The 20,605-nt window shown below is 39.5% G+C and overlaps 1 protein-coding gene across 2 annotated transcripts in view; it reads right to left on the reverse strand.

Annotated features, from left to right (window-relative positions):
• The window catches only part of PTPN9 (protein tyrosine phosphatase non-receptor type 9), a 91,014-nt gene that overhangs the window by 3,739 nt on the left and 66,670 nt on the right, over positions 1 to 20,605 (reverse strand). For both annotated transcript variants that reach the window (XM_036907636.2, XM_057488990.1), the window contains 3 exons: positions 17,529 to 17,622; positions 5,545 to 5,611; positions 714 to 792 (listed from right to left, as the gene is read on the reverse strand). In XM_036907636.2, coding sequence (XP_036763531.1) covers positions 714 to 792; positions 5,545 to 5,611; positions 17,529 to 17,622 — 240 coding nt within the window. The remainder of the gene's footprint in view (positions 1 to 713; positions 793 to 5,544; positions 5,612 to 17,528; positions 17,623 to 20,605) is intronic.

Here is a 20,605-nt window from a genome sequence, read left to right on the forward strand (position 1 = left end):
GTCCCTTGGCTGATAAAGGAGTGGGAAAGTCACAGTTCCTCAAATGCCAGCAGGAGGTTTGTATAAAGGCTTAATGGCCACCTCCCTAACTTTCAAAGAGTCAGTGATTCCAAAGTACTCCGAGGTGGGACTTCTTCCACTACCACCTCTCCAAATCAAAGGTGGGTGTGACAGTGCCAGGAGGAAGGGAACTGAACAAACATTTTCATTAATTTATTTCAAAATTTCAAAAAAGATTCATCAAGAGCTTCCTGCCTGACCTATTAAATGTCACCTCTCTTTTTTTAGTTCTATCAGTTGAAGTACGAACAAGCAAGAAAATGATTAAAAGTAGCAGGGAAAAGGGAAAGCAGAGGGAACTGGTAATTCAGAAGTCAGGAAGACGCTGCCCTTTGGAAGCAGGGACCGGTTTAAAAGTGAATTGCCCAATATTTTCCAATACTTCCTTTAGTGGATAAGACCAGGACCTCAGAATAGGCTGTAACTGGTACAGGGTCCCAAGGGCCATGGATCAAAGCTCGACAAGTTAGATCTATCAATCTCCACCATACTCTGGCTGAATGAATTCTGGGTCAGCTAAGACATCTCAAACTCTCTGCTGTGGCTTTCCTAATCCTCATTGTTTCTAGGAGCTAAACTCCTATCTTGAATTACCCATACTTGGGGACATGGTGGGGGGAAGAGGGAAGTGGGAAGAAAACGGATGAACTCACCGGGTGGTCATGACAATCACCAAGACTTTCTGCTCCCAAACCATGAGCCAGAAATCACCATAGGTATTCTCTAAAGGGCCTGGAATGAAAGGAGAACACAAATAACAGGACACTGGGAATCACTTCTTTCTTTATTAGGCTCTTCCGTTTTCCTCCCAACTAACTCCGAAGCACAGATGACGGTTCCCTGCTTGTCTCACTACATCCCTGATGTTCACAGTGCTCTTGGCCCAGCACCAGCGTATGGGAGAGTGTTGGAAATGCACAATCCACATTTCAGTAAGATCCCCAGGTGAAGGTGTAGGTAGGTTACAGTTTTACAAGCACTGTGACAACCCTCGAAGCCCCATCATCAAGGCTTCAGTTATCACCTCGACATGGACAGTGCCAATGTGTACATGTCTCTCTAGCTGTTTTCCTCTCGCCTAAGTCTTATGATCACCCGCTGCCTACCCACCCACTCCCCTTCCATGATCCACCATCTCCTCAGACCCAACATGTTTGAAATTCCAGCTGCTCCTTCAAAATGACCTTTATCTCTCCACTTTCCCAACACTGTTAACAGTACTGATATTCTTAAAGCACTCAGTCTTAAAAAGTTGGAGTCAGTTCTGACTCGTCCATTTTCCTCATCTCCCAGAAGCAGTCACTAAGTGCTAGAGATTTTTTGGTTTTGAAATGTTTTTGGTTTTTATCCTTTCGCCTCCATATTCATTTACCTGCCTAATTTCACTGCCACAAGGACCATATCATCTTTTGACTGAGTTACTGTAATACCATCTTGGCTTGCTTTTCTGAATAGGGCTCTTTCATCCAGTCTATTGTGCATAACCCTGCCAGATTAACCTCTCTAAAAAAAACAGCTTCATCACAATATAGACAGCTCTTGATGGCACAGCTAGATCAAAACAGCCTAACCATCTAATGTATATGGTCTTACATCATTTTACTTTGTGAGAATTAATCCTGTCTCTGTAGACATGGTGCTGAGGACAAGGGCCATGTCATCAAGTTCTCCTTTTAGAGTCAGAATCTACACACTCAAAAGAAACTCTGAGATACTTGTGTACTAACAAGTACCCTTTCAATCAAGGGAGTAACAACTCAGGATAACTCCTCCACCGTTCCCAGTCTGTTTCCTCCCCTGCTTTCAGGCAATGAGGGCACTACCAAGGGTTAATTCTGTCCTGGAAGTCTGCTGGTTTCACTGACACTTTTGCTAAGCCTTGAAGTCAGCAAGCACCAACATTTTATGATACTAGAATTTCCAGTTCGCAGAATAGACACTGCCAAAAAGCATGTGAGGTCTTGGAAACAAGCTAAATGTCTAACAAGAAATAATTAGTTAAATCATGGGCAGATGGCATCCCCTCAATTTAAGCAATCCACAAAGGTGGCGATGTAATATCTGTTTTTCTGCTATAGAAAGGTATTCACAAGATACTAGCAAATGAAAAGAGATCACGTATAAAAACTGCCCATTTTGTTGGGTATTTTATATGTCTGTAACTATTTGTATGCATAGGAAAAGGTATAAAAGGAGACACTACAAACTATTAACATTAAATTATCTCTGGGTGTCAGGGTTTTGAGTGATTATCGTCTTCATTTTCTATATTTTCTACAATACACATGCATTACTATAGTACACACATCAAGAAAATAATAAAAACACCCTTTCCCTATCTCTATGCCCAGCCTTGTTCACATCTCACTACCCTGCACCACAGCAGCTCTCTTTTCCTTGTTTCCCATATACAACCATTGACAATATTGGTGTTGCCAATCACAGCACCTGATAACCCAGATACCACTCAGACTAAGGCTAGGCAGAGAAGGATCATAACTTCCTCAAAGAGAGAGATTTAGAAGAGATTACTTCCCATATTAGACAGTAGAGTTTTCTAAAGAAATAAAATCCCCTCCTACACCATTGGTGGGAATGTAAATTGGTTCAACCATTGTGTAAAGCAATATGGAGGCTCCTCAAAAAACTAAAAATAGAAATACCATTTGACCCAGGAATTCCACTCCTAGAAATTTATGCAAAGAAAACGATCCCTGATTCGAAAAGATATATGTACCCCTATGTTTATCACTGCACTATTTACAATAGCCAGGATATGGAAGCAACCTAAGTATCCATCAATAGATGAATGGATAAAGACGATGTGGTACATATACACAATGGAATATTATTCATTCATAAAAAGAAAAGAAATCCTGCCATTTGCAAAAAGATGGATGGAGCTGGAGGGTATTTATGCTCAGTGAAATAAGTCAGGCAAAGAAAGACAGATACCAAATGATTTCACTCATTTGTGGAGTATAAAAACAATGCAAAACTGAAGGAACAAGAAAGCAGCAGACACACAGACACTGAGAAGGAACTAGTGGTTACCAAGGGCGAGGGGGAAGGGAGTGAAGAGGGAGGGAGGAGGGGATTAAGGGGCACTATAATTCACAATTACAACATAAGCAGGTCATGGGGAAGGCAGTACAGCACCAAGAAGACAATTAATGACTACAGCATCTTACAACGCTGACGGACAGCGACCACAAGAGAGGGGGTAAGGATTTGATAACATGGGTGAATGCTGAGAAACCACTGTGTTGTGTATGTGAAACCATCACAAGATTGTATATCAATGATACTTTAATTTTTTAATAAAAAGAAAGAAAAAGTCAGTGGTTTGTGCTGACATAGGTGAAACAATCCACTGACTCGGCTTGCAAGGACTTTTGAACCCAACAGACATATATTTACATTCAAATCCTGGCCCTGCCACTTACTACCTATGTGATCCAAGGTCACCTAGGCTCTTTGGGCTTTAGTTTGTTCATGGATTAATAAACCTTTCTTGCAGGGTCTCTATAATAATTAGATGGATTGTGTATCTGATACATAACAGATACTCTCAATAGATGAGATATTATTAGTAGAAATGTTATGAGTAAGAATCAGAATACTGAATACAGCCAAGGTTAGCCAAGCAAATGAAACCAGCTTCTCAGCATCACAGGACCCCATCGTCTTCTAGTCCTGACAAAGTGCTGATGCCTTTTAAAGATGATCAGTGCTTGACTCAAGAAACCCTTTCTTTTTCATATTCCTGGAGGAGTTTCTTCTCCTGGAGAGGGCCTTCATAACCAGCCAGAGGATCCAATTCCTAGATAATTAGCAGCTCTAAGCAGTGACCTTGCTTTGTAGCTTGGAGAAAGGAGCATTCTGAGGCCCTCTAGAGCCAATCCTTAACCTGCGTGACTCCAGCCATGTCTAGGTCATCATCCTCAGCAAAGCCCCTACTCTTAGGTACATCATATCATATCCTGTATCTGCCAAATATCTTTCTTGATTGTCCTCTTATTTCTTCTTAGGGTCTTGAAAGGACTAATTTTGGAGGGAGGGGGTCTCTCCTGGGGGAAAAAATAAACCTGTGACCATTGTACCAATTAACAATGTACCAAAAATCCAAAGACCCTTTTCCTTTTCTTCCTCCCTTAACTTACTATGAAAAATTTTGAAACCTACAAAAAGTTGAAAGAATAGTAATATGTACTCATACATTCTTAGGTCAAAAGCTATCATTTTGCAATGTTTGCTTCTCTTTATACATACACATATTTTATTTTTTACTGAACTATTTAAAAGTAAGTTTTAGACATTATAACATTTTACTCTTAAATATTTATTTAGTAGAACAAGGACATTATCATACAGAAAAAAATACCACTATCACACTTAAACAATTAAACACTGATACAATAATATCACCTAATACACAGTCTACAATTGCCCAAACAAGTTTGTCCCTAACAGTTTTTTTTTTGCCCAAACTGAGGTTCTAACCAGGGGTCACACATTGCCTTTAGTGATCATGTCTTTTTACTCCACAATGGTTCTTCATGGCATTAACTTAGAAGAGTCTATGCTAGTTTTCTTATAGTATGTCCCACAATCTGGATTTGTCTGGTTTATTTCTCATGACTACATTCAGAAACTGGCAGCATACAACATAGGTCATGTTGTACAGTTCTCACTCGATCACAACAGGAGGCATGCAATATCAGTCCATTACTCAGGACACTAAGTCTGATCACTTGGTGAAGGAGGTGTCTGCCAGACCTTTTGCAGGCCATGCTCTGCAACAGTCAAAGGGCCTTTGGTCCACAGAGTGGCCTGTTATGTCCTCCTATGTTGTGATTTCTTCCCACCTTCTTCGAAGGCAACCGGTATTCTCCTTAAGATGGCACAGGCCATGTCAGGAGTGCCGGCGCCCACGGAAGCATTTATAAAAACTCCGTCTGATATCCCCCTAGAGCCCAGCACTTCGCTGTCAGATCTAGCACAGACTATCCATGTCAGAAGACTGCTGGGCTCCTCTGTGACGGTACAGGGACCAGCACACGCCTCTTAGGGTGGCAACGCCGTTAACATATGCGGCTCATTCCCTGGGAAGTCCCACTGCTCTTCTTGGCTTTGTACCAGATACAAGAGCATCTCACTGGCCAGAGAGTTCTGGTGATTTCAGAATCTGCCAGTGCGTCCCTTGAGTTGGCAATATTAAGACACTCTAAAAACTTTTACCACTGCTGTGTGTTCAAATCTCCAGTTTATCTCTATGCAGTGAGTTTCCAGGCACATTTGTTATAAAAACTCTACCTATCACCTGCCTTCTTCAATAACCTCTGGTCTTTATGACAGGCCACGATCTAGTGGCCACAACATCACCTCAAGTCACCATTTCTTTTTAAAACCATGCTATCATGTGGTGCAAGGAATCACAGGCAGATGACATGGAACCAACCTGTGAGGGGCGGACTCACTCACCTTGTGTACCAATGTAAGCGTTCTTCTGCTTGTAGCCGTCCATGAAACTGGCATTGATGTAATCCGTCTAATGAGAAAGAGGAAATATGACTGCAGCTTCATGGAATACACCACTTGGGTGGGAAAATGATGTACTAGGTAAACAAACCCAAGGTGTGGATATTCACCTCTTGTCAGGCAGAAAATGAGGAGCGAAAGGGTCAATTCAAAACCTCACTTCTACAAATGTTGCTGGGACAACTGGATATCCACATATAGAAAAAAATAAAATGAAGCTGACTACTTGACCATACACAAAAACCAACTCAAAATGGATTACAGACCTAATGTAAGGGCTAAAATGATAAAACTTAGAAGAAAATGTAGGATTAAATCTTTGTGACCTTGGGTTAGGCAGAGCCTTTTTGGATGACACCAAAAGCACAAGCAAAAAAAGAAAAAAACAGGTAACTTGAACTATATAAGAATTGAAAACTTGTGCTTCAAAGGACACCATCAAGAAAGTGAAAAACAACCCACAGAAACTTGATAAGAGATTTGTATCCAGAATAGATAAAGTACTCTCACAACTCAATAGTAAAAGGACAATCCAATTTTAAACGCAAAGGATCAGAGGATCAAAATAGCCATTTCTCCAAAGAAAATATATAAATGGCCAATAAGCACATGAAAAGATGCTTAATATCATTAGCCTTCAGGGGAATGCAAATCAAAACCACAATGAGATACCACTTCACACTCACTAAGGTGGCTATAGGTAAAAGATAATAATACTGGCAAAGATGTAGAAAAACTGGAATCCTCCTGCACTTAATAATAATGTAAGATGGTGCAGTCAGTCTGGAAAATAGGTTGGCAGTTCCAAAGAAGGCTGAACACAGAATTACAAGACCTAGCAACATCACTACTGAGGGAAATGAAAACATATATCCACAGAAAAACTTATATACAAATATTGATAGCAGCATTATTCATAATAGCCCCAAAATGGGAACTAAAATGGTATTCAGGAGATGGATGGATAAACAAAATGTGGTATATCCATACAATGGAATATCATTTAGCAACTAAAAGTAGTGGAATACTGATACATGTTACACCATGGATGATCCTTCTAAACATCCTAAGTGAAAGAAGCCAGACACAAAAGGCCATATGACTGCATTTATATGAAATGTCCAAAATAGACAAATCTATAGAGACAGAAAGTAGACAGCAAGTAGGTGAACTGGGATGGGCTGGAGGGGAATGAAGAGTGACTGCCAAACATATGGTATTTCTTTTTTGGGTGATAAAATGTTCTAAAATTGACTGTGGTGATAATTGCACAACTCTGTGGATATATTAAAATACACTGAATTATATACTTTAAAACAGTCAAATTGTATGGTATGTGATTTGTATCTCAATAAAGCTGTTATTTACCAAAAAAGGACTCCATTAGGACTTGCAGCACTGTAGTTCAGAACCAAAAGGGACGCAAACCAAGCAATCTGAGCAAGAACATCTTGTCCATGCTGCCACACAGAAAACGCAAAGAGTGACTGCAGAAGGGAAGAAAGCTCTATCCCTCTTTATCCAGGACCATCAACAGCCTAGGGCCAAATGCCCAGGCTCCGTTTGTGAATCAACACAAGGCAACAGCCAGACAAATTCAGAAGAGTCCAATGAACAGCTCCTGACTCATTCTCTTCTGGGGCCTTCTCCTATGTACCAACGTCCTCAGTCTTCAACTTACTTCATTATTTGCCATCAGAAAAATTAAATAGGATCTAATTTTTTATTATTTTTATTATACCTCCTCACAAGATTTCTGCAATGTCCTTTAATCCAAGCTGATTAAAGAGAAACACGATGCAGCTACAGTTTCAAATCATGGTACAACTACCTGAGAGCATCTAGCAGCTACAATGGATGGTGGAGTATATGGAGGGTTGAAGGAAGACAAAATAAAGCACGCTTCAATAGCATACTAGGGAAAACCCACACTCCACTCCACTGTTAAGGAGGTCAGAGTGACTGCCCCACACCCCATCTCCCTTTCTCTGAGTTCTGTCACATGGAGGGCAGTTGAAACTGTCAGTACCCTAACGCTACTCAGAAGACATCTCCATCTCATCATCAAACCCATGTTACTTGAATATATATATACCCATTAGCCAGGCATCTACCAATTTATCCTCCCACTAATTACTTATTCAAGAGTTTCCTGCTGTTCTCTCTTCCCACAGCAGGTGGTAGTGGCTTCATACTCCTAGTGCTCCACCCTGACTGAGACATCTTCACTGAGCTAACCTGCAGCAGACGCAGCAAGAGCTTTCCGTACCCCCAACCAGGCTTCTCACTCCAGGGCCCACCCATATTCAGCCAAATCCCACGCTCTGCTCAACCTGTCCCATAAAGTGGTATACCCTGGAGGATCCAGGTGAGCAGGGATGGAAAAGGACAGCGGATTTACGTGGTACATGCCTATTATCATTACTATGTAACTAATATGTGAGCCGTCCCTCCTGGAACTACCTTCATTCTTTGAAAAGAAATCATCACCTCCTTAAGGGAGACTTTTTAAAAATTAAGGTATTATTGATATACATTCTTATGAAGGCTTACCACGAAAAAACAACATGGTTACTACATTTACCCACCCATACTACATTGCACTGACTGTCCAAAAGCGTAGTAAGATGCCACAGATTCACTATGTGCCTTCTCTGTGCTACACTATCTTCCTGTGACCCCACACCATGTGCACTAAATAAAATATCCCTGAATCCCCTTCTCCCACCCTCCCCACCCGACCTCCCACACCCCGCCCCTTTGATAACTGCTACTCTCTTCTTGGAGTCTGTGAGTCTGCTGCTGTTTTGTTCCTTCAATTTTCCTTCGTTGTTATACTCCACAAATGAGGAAAATCATTTGGCACTTGTCTTTCTCTGCCTGGCTTATTTCACTAAGCATAATACCCTGTAGCTTCATCCATGTTGCTGCAAATGGTAGGATTCGTTTCTTTCCTATGGCTGAATAGTATTCCATTGTGTATATGCACCATCTCTTCTTTATTCATTCATCTACTGATGGACACTTAGGCTGCTTCCATATCTTGGCTATTGTAAGTAGTGCTTCGATAAACATAGGGGTGCATATGTCTTTTTGAGTCTGAGAAGTTCTATTCCTTGGGTAAATTACTAGGAGTAAGATTCCCAGATCAAATAGTATTTCTATTTTTAGTGTTTTGAGGAACCTCAATATTGCTTTCCACAATGGTTGAACTAGCTTACATTCACACCAGCAGTGTAGGAGGGTTCCCCTTTCTCCACAACCTTGCCAGCATTTATTCTTCTTAGTCTTTTCGATGCTGGCCATCCTTACTGCTGTGAGGTGATATCTCATGGTTTTAATTTGCATTTCCCTGATGATTAGTGGTGTGGAGCATCTTTTCATGTGTCTGTTGGCCATCTGAAATTCTTCTTTGGAGAACTGTCTCTTCATATCCTCCGACCATTTTTTAATTGGGTTATTTGCTTTTTCTGTGTTGAGGTATGTAAGTTCTTTATATATTTTGGATGTTAACCACTTGTTGGGTGTGACGTTTACAAATATATTTTCCCAAACTGTAGGTGGCCTTTTTGTTCGGTTGATGGTGTCCTTTGCCGTACAGAAGCTTTTTAATTTGATGGAGACCACTGGGTTCATTTTTCCTTTGTTTCCCTTGCTCGAGGAGATGTGTTCAGGAGGAAGTTGCTCATGTTTCTATTCAGGAGATTTTTGCCTATGTTGTCTTCTGAGATTTTTATGCTTTCATGACTTACATTCAGGTCTTTGATCCATTTCGAGTTTACTTTTGTGTATGGGGTTAAACAATAATCCACTTTCATTCTCTTGTATGTAGCTGTCCAGTTTGGCCAACACCAGTTGTTGAAGAGGCTGTCATTTCCCCACTGTACATCCGTAGCTCCTTTACCATATATTAATTGACCATATATGGTTGGCTTTATATCTGGGCTCTCTAGTCTGTTCCACTGGTCTATTGTTCTGTTCTTGTGCCAATACCAAATTGTCTTCATTACTTTGGCTTTGTAGTAGAGCTTGAAGTTAGGGAGCGTAATCTACCCAGCTTTATTCTTTTTTCTCAGGATTGCTTGGCTATTCGGGGTCTTTTGTGGTTCCACAGGAATTTTAAAATGATATGCTCTAGTTCATTGAAGAATGCTGTTGGTATTTTGATAGGAACTGCATTGAATCTGTAGATTGCTTTAGCCAGGATGGCCATCTTGACAATATTAGTTCTTCCTACCCAAGAGCATGGGATGAATTTCCATTTGTTAGTGTCCTCTTTAATTTCTCTTAAGAGTGTTTTGTAGATTTCAGTGTATAGGTCTTTGACTTCCTTGGTTAGGTTTATTCCTAGGTATTTTATTCTTTTTGATGCAATTATGAATGGAATTGTATTCCCAATTTCTCTTTCTGGAAGCATTCCCTCCTCTTCTACTTTTTGGAAAACTTTAAGGAGAACGGGTATTATGTCTTCTCTGTACATCTGATAAAATTCTGAAGTAAATCCATCTGGCCCGGGGGTTTTGCTCTTGGGATGTTTTCTGATTACCATTTCAATTTCGTTGATGGTAATTGGTCTGTTTAGATTTTCCGTTTCTTCCTTGGTCAGTCTTGGAAGGTTGTATTTTCCTAGGAAGTTGTCCATTTCTTCTAGGTTTTCCAGTTTGTTAGCATACAGGTTTTCATAGTATTCTCTAATAATTCTTTGTATTTCTGTGGGGTCCATCCTGATTTTTCCTTTCTCGTTTCTGATTCTGGTGATGTGTGTAGATTCTCTTTTTCTCTTAATGAGTCTGGCTAGGGGTTTATCTATTTTGTTTATTTTCTTGAAGAACCAGCTCTTGGTTTCATTGATTTTTTCTATTGTTTTACTCTTCTCAATTTTCTTTATTTCTTCTCTGATCTTTATTATGTCCCTCCTTCTGCTGACTTTGGGCCTCACTTTTTCTTCTTTATCCAATTTCAATAATTGTGACTTTAGACTATTCATTTGGGATTGTTCTTCCTCCTCAAAGTAGGCCTGGATTGCTATATACTTTCCTCTTAAAACTGCCTTCGCTGCATCCCACAGAAGTTGGGGCTTTGTGCTGTTGTTGTCATTTGTTTCCATATATTGCTTGATCTCTATTTTAATTTGGTCATTGATCCATTGATTATTTAGGAGCATGTTGTTAAGCCTCCATGTGTTTGTGAGCCTTTTTGCTTTCTTTGTACAATTTATTTATAGTCTTATACCTTTGTGATTTGAGAAGTTGTTTGGTAGAATTTCAATCCTTTTGAATTTACTGAGGCTCTTTTTGTGGCCCAGTATGTGGTCTATTCTTTAAAATGTTCCATGTGCACTTGAGAAGAATGTGTATCCTGCTGCTTTTGGGTGTAGAGTTCTATAGATGTCTATTAGATCCATTTGTTCTAGTGTGTTGTTCAGCGCCTCTGTGTCCTTACTTATTTTCTGTCTGGTTGATCTGTCCTTTGGAGTGAGTGGTGTGTTGAAGTCTCCTAAAATGAATGCATTGCATTCTATTTCCTCCTTTAATTCTGTTAGTATTTGTTTCACATATGTTGGTGCTCCTGTATTGGGTGCACATGTATTTATAATGGTTATATCCTCTTCATGGACTGACTCCTTTATCATTATGTAATGTCCTTCTTTATCTCTTGTTACTTTCTTTGTTTTGAAGTCTATTTTTCTGATACAAGTACTGCAACACCTGCTTTTTTCTCCCTGTTGTTTGCATGGAATATCTTTTTCCATCCCTTGACTTTTAGTCTATGTATGTCTTTGGGTTTGAGGTGGGCCTCTTGTAACCGATTTCTCTTTCTGCCAGTTCATCGTTAGTGTATAGGAATGCAACAGATTTCTGTGTATTAATTTTGTATCCTGCAACTTTGCTGAATTCAGTTATTAGTTCTAGTAGTTTTGGAGTGGATTCTTTAGGGTTTTTTATGTACAATTTCATGTCATCGACAAACAGTGACAGTTTAACTGCTTCCTTACCAATATGAATTCCATTTCTTTCTGTTGTCTAACTGCCACAGCAAGGACCTCCAGTACTATGTTGAATAGAAGTGGGGAAAGTGGGCGTCCTTGTCTTGTTCCCAATCTTAAAGGAAAGGCTTTCAGCTTCTCGCTATTAAGTATGATGTTGGCTATGGGTTTGTCATATATGGCCTTTATTATGTTGAGGTAGTTGCCCTCTATTCCCATTTTGTTGAGAGTTTTTATTATGAATGGATGTTAATTTTGTCAAATGTTTTTTCAGCATGTGTGGAGATGATCATGTGGTTTTTGTCCTTTTTGTTGATGTGGTGGATGATGCTGATGGATTCTTGAATGTTATACCACCCTTGCATCCCTGGAATAAATCCTACTTAATCATGATGGATGATCTTTTTGATATATTTTTGAATTCAGTTTGCTAATATTTTGTTGAGTATTTTTGCATCTATGTTCATCAGGGATATTGGTGTGTAATTTTCTTTTATTGTGGTGTCTTTGCCTGGTTTTGCTATTTGATGCGGGGCTTATAGACTGAGTTTGGAAGTATTCCCTCCTCTTCTACTTTTTGGAAATATTTAAGGAGGATGGGTATTAGGTCTTCACTAAATGTTCGATAAAATTCAGTGGTGAATTCATCTGGTCCAATGGTTTTGTTCTTAGGTAGATTTTTGATTACCAATTCTATTGCGTTGCTGGTTATTGGTCTTTTCAGATTTTCTGTTTCTTTCTGGGTCAGCTTTGGAAGGTTGTATTTTTCTAGAGAGCTGTCCATTTCTTCTAGGTTATCCAGTTTGTTAGCATGTAATTCTTCATAGTATTCTCTAGTAATTCTTTATATTTCTGTGGTGTCCATAGTGATTTTTCCTGTCTCAATTCTGATTCTGTTTATGTGTGTAGACTCCCTTTTTCCTTGATAAGTCTGGCTGGGGGGGTTATCTATTTTTGTTTATTTTCTCAAAGAACCAGCTCCTGCTTTCATTGATTCTATTGTTTTATTCTTCTTGATTTTATTTATTTCTGCTCTAATCTTTATTATGTCCCTCCTTCTACTCACTTTGGGCCTTATTTATTCTTCTTTTTCTAGTTTTGTTAATTGTGAGTTTAGACTGTTCATATGGGATTGTTCTTCTTTTCTGACGTAGGCCTGTATTGCAATATACTTCCCTCTTAGCATGGCCTTCGCTGCGTACCACTGATTTTGCAGTGTTGAATTACTGTTGTCATTTGTCTCCATATATTGCTTGATCTGTTTTTATTTGGTCATTGATCCACGGGTTATACAGGAGCATGTTGTGCAGCCTCCATGTGTTTTTAGTGTTTTCCTTTGTTTTTTGCATAATTTATTTCTAGTTTTATGTCTTTGTGGTCTGAGAAACTGGTTGGTACAATTTCAATCTTTTTGAATTAACTGAGGCTAATTTTGTCGCTTAGTATATGATCTATTCTAGAAAATGTTCCATGTGCACTTGAGAAGAATGTGTATTCTGCTGCTTTTGGGTGTAGAGTTCTGTAGATGTCTGTTAGGTCCATCTGTTCTAATGTGTCATTCAGCGCATCTATCTCCTCCTTACTTATTTTTTGTCTGGTTGGTCTGTCCTTTGGAGTGAGTGGAGCACTGATTTCTCCTAGAATGAATGCACTGCATTCTATTTCCCGTTTTAATTCTGTTAGTATTTGTTTCACATATGTAGGTGCTTCTTTGTTGCATGTAGATACTTACAACGGTTATATCTTCTTGTTGGATTGGCCCCTTTATTGTTATATAATGTCCTTCTTTGTCTCTTGTGACTTTCTCTGTTTTGAAGTCTATTTTGTCTGATACAAGTACTGCAACTCCTGTTTTTTTCTCCCTATTAGTTGCATGAAATATCTTTATCCATCCCTATATTTTTAGTCTGTGTATGCCTTTGGGTTTAAGGTGAGTCTCTTGTAGGCAGCATATAGTTGGGTCTTGTTTTTTTATCCATTCAGTGACTCTATGTCTTTTGATTGGTGCATTCAGACCATTTAAATTTAGGGTGATTATTGATAGGTATGTACTTATTGCCATTTTGGTTACCAAAGTTTCAAGGTTAACTTCCTTACTATCTAAGAGTTTAACTTACCTCACTTCATATGCTATTATAAACACATGCTAAAGGTTCTTTTTTCTCTTCCTTTTTCTTCCTCCTGCATTCTTTATATATTAGGTATCATATATTCTGTACTCTTTGTCTATCCCTTGACTGACTTCGGGTGCAGCTGATTTAATTTTGCATTTGCTCAGTAATTAACTGTTCTACTTTCTTTACTGTGGTTTTATTACCTCTGGTGACAACTATTCAACCTTAGGAATACTTCCATCTATAACAGTCCCTCCAAAATACACTACAGAGATGGTTTGTGGGAGGTAAATTCTCTCAGTTTTTGCTTATCTGGAAATTGTTTAATCCCTCCTTCAAATTTAAATGATAACCTTGCTGGTGGATAAAGTATTCTTGGTTCCAGGCCCTTCTGCTTCACTGCATTAAATATATCATGCCATTCCCTTCTGGCCTGTAAGGTTCCTACTGAGATGTCTGATGACAGCCTGAGGGGTTCTGCTTTGCATACGATCTTATTTTTCTCTGACTGCTTTTAATAATCTGTCTTCCTTGATCTTTTCCATTTTAATTATTATATGTCTTGGTGTTGTCTTCCTTGGGTCCCTTGTATCGGGAGATCTGTGCACCTCCATGGCCTGTGAGACTATCTCCTTTCCCAGACTGGGGAAGTTTTCAGCAACTAGTTCTTCAAAGACCCTTTTATCTCTTTTTGTCTCTCTTCTTCTCGTTCCCCTATAATACAAATATTGTTCTGTATAGATTGGTCACACAGTTCTCTCAGTATTCTTTCATTCTTAGAGATCCTTTTTTCTCTCTGTGCCTCAGCTTCTTTGTCTTCCTCTTCTCTAATTTATTTTCATTTGTCTCCTCCACTTTATCTAATCTGCTTTTAAAACCTTCCATTGTATGTTTCATTTCTGATACTGTGTTCCATAATGATTAGATCTCCAACCAGAATTCATTACTGAGTTATTGAATATTTTTCTGTGTCTCCATGAGCATGCTTGATTTTTATTTTGAAATCTCTTTCAGGAAGACTCATGAGATCAGTTTCATTTGACTCTTTATCTGGTGTATGTAGGATTTTGCTTTGAACCAGGTTCCTTTGACGTTTTATATTTGTATGTGCCCTCTAGTGCTGAGGTACGCTACTCTCTGGAGCTGCTCAGCCCCTGGAGCAATGTCGTGGGTCGCAGGAGAGCAGAGTTGGTGCCTGAGGGGAGGAAAGAGCTATTATCCTGCTTCCAGGCTGCTATGCCTGTCTCCACTGCCAGAACCACTGGGACGAGCACACAGGTATAAGTCTCTGTGCTTTGTGTTTGTAGCTGCTGTAGACAGGGCTTCCCTCTGGGTGGCCTGACACCAGGGCAGGGTTTGCCGGTTTGCGAGCCAGGTGCAGGCTGGCCAGGAGGAAGGTGCAGCATGCTGTGTATCATGGAGGGGGGCCTTGGAGCTGCTCAGCCAGCCAGGAGGCTGGAGCACCTGAAGATCGTGAAAGTTCCCAACCTGCTGGGCAGAGTGCACCCAGACAATTTTGCCTACCTGTCCTATCTCCTGAGCAGTGAGCTCTGTGCAATTCTTGCCCCTTTAGCAGCCCTCTTGCTAAGGGTTTCCTTGTTAGGAAGGCTCTCAGATTGCCCGCCTTTCTTTTGTCCCAGAGCAGCCTGATATGGATCCCTGTTTTCCACAAGTGGCTGGAATCTGTCTCCCTGGGTATTCTGCCTGTCTTAGGTTTCCAAACCCCCTAATCACCAGAGCACATGCAATGTAGGTTTGTGCTTCCAGAGCAGATCTCTAGAGCTAGGTGTTCAGCAGTCCCAGGCCTCCACTCCCTCCCTGCTCCAGTTCTCTTCCTCCTGCTGTTGAGCTGGGGTTTGGGAAGGGCTTGAGTCCCACCAGGCCATGGCTTTGGTACATTACCCTGTTCTGTGAGGTCTTTTCTTTTTTCCATGTGTATGCAGTCTGGTACAGCCCTCTTTCCTGCTGCTCTTTCAGGATTAGTTGTATTAATTATATTTTTGTATTATGTGTGGTTTTAGGACGCGGCCTCTGTCTCACCTCTCATGCCACCATCTTTGATCCAAGTCAAGAGGGACTTATTTTTTATTTATAACTAAGGATACCAGCTTTTAGTATCCTTGTCTTTTTGAGAGCACTGTGAATTAAAATGAGTAGTTTCTGAAGAATCATCAGGTACTAAAACTGTAAATCAGCTCAGAGATAAAGGCATAGATTTGGGGGCAAACTGAAATAGCAGAGAGAACCAAACCACACATAGCACATTATGGGCCAGGTTTAATACCAACTATGACTAACTGTTTTATAATTACAGGAGCAAATCTGGTGAACGATTTACTAATAAACCTGAATCCTCCATCTATTGTGGAAATAAAGCTTCTATCAGTGTTAGTAGTAATGAGAGGGATTATAACTCAAATGATGATCTTCATATTGGCACACCAGGATTCACTCATTTGTTCATAAATAATTCCCTGAATGTCTGATACATGCCAGGCACTGTTCCAGGTATTGGAGACAGAACAGTCAACAAAATAGATAAATACAAATACCTCTGACTCCAGAGTCCCAACTCAACTGTTATACCCACTCCTTCAGCGCATATACTATGACAATTCCAATAATACTGATGAATGTGCCCTTAGTCACTCAGGCTTTCAGCTAACGCTTCTGCAGGAAAACCCTCTATAAAGGTCCTGGACAGGTTTATATGCTTGAGAACAGTATGGTAAAAAGAGAGTGAAACCATGATTCTAGGGTCCGACACATGTACCATATAGGCCCAACTACAAGGCAATGACTTTTCCCAAAAATTATCCCTCAGAAAAAAGAGGGGATATAACAAAATGAGTATTATGTTAAAGGTGCACTATTTAAATTCCTTTACATTGAATAGCAATTCGATCAATGCTGTTTTTCCTAGAGGTGACCAGACAGAATCAGTACATCAGAAGGAAAAAGAAGAAATGTAGCACTTTTGTTGACCTCAAAATTATAAGCATTGGATGTTGCTGTAAAGAAGTTATATTAAAGAGGACTTGAAAAGGAATAAGTAAATGACCGTGCTACAGAGCATCCATGAGATACAGGATGAATGAAAAGAGAAAACTATGCTAATGTTATTGTAATAGATTTTCTGGTTTAGGACAAAGTTTTCAATGACAATACCATGCACTTAAAAGGAATTAAAAAGGATGTGCTCTGGAAAACTGTATTAGATTGACTCAAATGAGGACAACGACACTGACTGATGTTAAAGGTGCATGTGAAGCGTCTGAAGAACATTTTCACTAGACAGCTACACTTATATGTAACTTTTAATATGTACAGATATAATTAAATTAATACATTAAATAATGTAATCATTTGACCATTTCATCTCTATTCCCAGATATTCATGTATACACTGGATACCCCAAATTTTTTTCAGATTGCCTAGATGGAAAAATCAGAGGTCCCTTGTAATCAGAATTGCTTTGTACAATGCACATATACTCACTAATATGATGAATAATATTACTATGATTTTACAGCTAAAGAGTAAAAGGAGAAATAATTGAGCATTTACTGTGCACCTAAGATATATCAGATCTTGTACTATTAGCATTTACATAAAATATTTCATTTAATTTCCACTTAGTACTTTGAGATGGGCATACAGGGACTTGACTATGGTAACAGCCTAGTATATAACAAAATTAAAGCTCAAACCTTATCTCTCTGACTGAGAATCCATGTTCTTTCTACTATAGTATTAAGTACTATACACTTTGAAATAAGCTTAAATTTCCCTCAGTGCTCCAGAAAGATGGCATTAATATGTCTACCTGAGTATGGCCACTTCGTTTTATAAGCTTCACTCTAGTTTGGTCCAGGCAGGGTACATCCCCATAGCGGTTCTTCTCAAGGTTTCCTGGAGACCTGTAGGAAATGAAACAGACAAACTAAAATAAAGAAAAAGAGAAAGTGGGGGCAGTATGTATGTACAAAGTCTGGGACTGCAAAGTTGGGTGTCAGTTACTATTAGGAGTGGAGACATGGAGCTTTTAATTTTCTAGTCTATGTAATTTTGTACTGTTTAACATTTTTAATGCTAAGTATCTATTATTATGGAAATAAGGATATTTCCGTTCAAAAGAGAAAAAGGAGAGAGAATAAGCGTACAGCACTAAAAAAAAAACCCTAACTTTAAATAAAATTTTCTAATACTCATTTTTCAAGACATTCAAAATAAATCTCTTAAGTTTCAGTTTAACACAGTACATTAACGACACGACTCTATTCCAACCAGCAGCCTCACTAAAATGATAATAAAGAAGCTACTCAGGACAAACTGAAAAAGGGACAGCAGAGACATCAGCAGACAAAAATTTCAACCCATTTTGGCAAAGAGAAAACAGATAGAAGAATTTAGCTGATTTGGCCAAGTGCAGAAAAGCTAGGATCCCCAGAGGGGGGTATCTACAGAGACACACAATGATTCACTCTCCGAACTCCCACACCCTAGAAAGCTAAGTAAGACATAGGACTGAAAACAGGAATAAGTGAAAATTTGAATGATAGTGAAAATCCCCTGCTCCATTCTCACTGTCCTCTACTCATATCTAGGCTTGGACCCTACCAGGCAAGAGAGTGTATGTAGAATTCCTCTCTGGGAAAAGTGAATGGCCCTACATAAAAGTTCTGTCATTTGGAGTATACACCAACAACAAGCCAGCTGATCATCCTCATTTGAAGCTCACCCACACAAACAGGACTTCCAAACAGTTTTGAAGGACCCCACTCTTAAGTGTAAACAGCCATGGATTTCCAGATAATTAAGGAAAGCCTCTAACACAAAAGAGACTGATTCAAATACACAAGGGTAAAAAAGCACAAAAGAGTGAATACAAGTAAATTAGTTCTAAAAGGTTATAATTAATATCCTCAAAAAGAAAAATATTCTGTATAGATGAAACAAGAATAGGATTCTATGAAAAAGGACCAAGAAGACAAGCCTTGGAAATTAAAAATATCCAAAATAACAATTTTAATGGAAGAGATGAGAAAAACTTGAGTAAATTTCCCAGAATATATATATTTTTAATGTCAAAGCAATGAAAAATATGACAAAATTTAAGAACATAAGAGAATGATTCTAGGACAGGTGTCAGCAAACTACAGCTGGGTCACCAGTTTTTGTAGACGAAGGTTATATGAGAATACAGCTAAGCCCATCAGTTTAGTATTGTCTATGGCTGCTTTCACACTAAAGCGGCAGAGTTGAGTATCCTTTGTAACAAAGATACATTACCTTGCCACTTAAGAAAAAGTTAGTCACTCCTTGCTTTAGCTTTAGGAGATCCAACCAGAATGACAGAAATATTCTACAGAGAAATGACATAATATAAAGAGGGAACTGAAAAAAATGTTTTAAGAAGTCCTAGAAACCTAGAGTAAAACAGCCTATCGAACACCCAACAAAATGAATGAAGAAAAAGACCTGCATGAAGGCACATCACTGTGAAATTTTGAAGTGGAAAAATAAAGGGATTACCTAAAAACAACCAAACAAGAAAAAAATGATCATTTACCAAGACTTGAGAAGGAATTAACATCAGACTATTTAGTAGCATTGTTAGTAACTGCAAAGGGATTGCTTTAAAAAATCTGAGGTAACATTATTTCCAATGTAGAATTTTATGCTCTATTATAATGAAATATAAGTAAACAAAGAAGATAGGGGGCCCCCAGGAAACAAGAGCCAATAGACGAAAGTGGAGAGGGAAAATCTTAAGGTGAAAGCTGAGGAGCAAATCTGGACAATAAGCAACCTGTTTACACTTGAGCAAAAAAACCAAAAAGTTCTGGAATGGAGATCTCCAGGGAAAAAATGGAATCAACTGATTATCTGACATACCTGACCATTAGGAAAATAATGATAGTGCAAAATAAATCGGACTAAACATGAGGAAAAAACAAAGACAGGTATAGAAAACTAAAAGCAATAAAAAAATGAGGTAATTAACTTCAGAAGAAAAAAATTAGACTTAATAAGATTTAACATGTTTCATCATTCCACAGAAGCTCACTTAGCTCCTAATTTAAAAAATAACATAAAATAAACAGTGACTACTGATTGAATAAAAAATTATGACAATTATGTTGGAGGAGATTGGATTAAAGATGGTGGCATGAGAGGTGAGACAGAGACCTCCTCCTAAAATGACATATAATATGAAAATATAATTAATACGACTAATCCTGAAAGAGCAACAGGAAAGAAGGCTGCACCAGACTGCACACACCTGGAGAAAACAGCAGACCTCATGGAACAGGGTAATGTACCAAAGCTGTGACCCGGGGGGCCCAAGCTCCTCCCCCACCCCAGCTCACCAGCAGGAGGAAGAGAAACAGAGCCGGGAGGGAGTGGAGGCCGGGGACGGCTGAACACCTAGCCCTGCAGATCTGCTCTGGGAGCACAAACCTACATTGCATGGGGCTCTGGTGATTCAGTGTGGTGGGAAAGCTAAGACAGGCAGAATACCTGGAGAGACAGAGATCCCAGCTGCTTGTGGAAAACAGGGATTCATATCTGGCTGATCTGGGTGGGCTGTCTGAGAGACTTCCTACACGCAAGAGGGCTGCTAAAGGGGCAGGGATTGCACAGAGCTTACTGCTCAGGAGAAAGGACAGGTAGACGAAATTGTCCGGGTGCACTCTGCACCACAACGTTGGGAGCTTAAATGATCTTCAGGTGCTCCATCCCACTGACTGGCTATGAAGCTGCAAGGCCCCCCACCATGGTACACAGCCTGCCTTTGTCTTCCTCCTGGCTAGCCTGCACCTGGGTCAGGTGCGCTAACTGGCAAACACTGCCCTGGCATCAGGCGTGCCAGAGGGAAGCCCCGCTTACAGTAGGTAC

This window comes from Manis pentadactyla, chromosome 11 (genome assembly GCF_030020395.1).
Source record: "Manis pentadactyla isolate mManPen7 chromosome 11, mManPen7.hap1, whole genome shotgun sequence".
Taxonomy (NCBI): Eukaryota; Metazoa; Chordata; class Mammalia; order Pholidota; family Manidae; genus Manis; species Manis pentadactyla.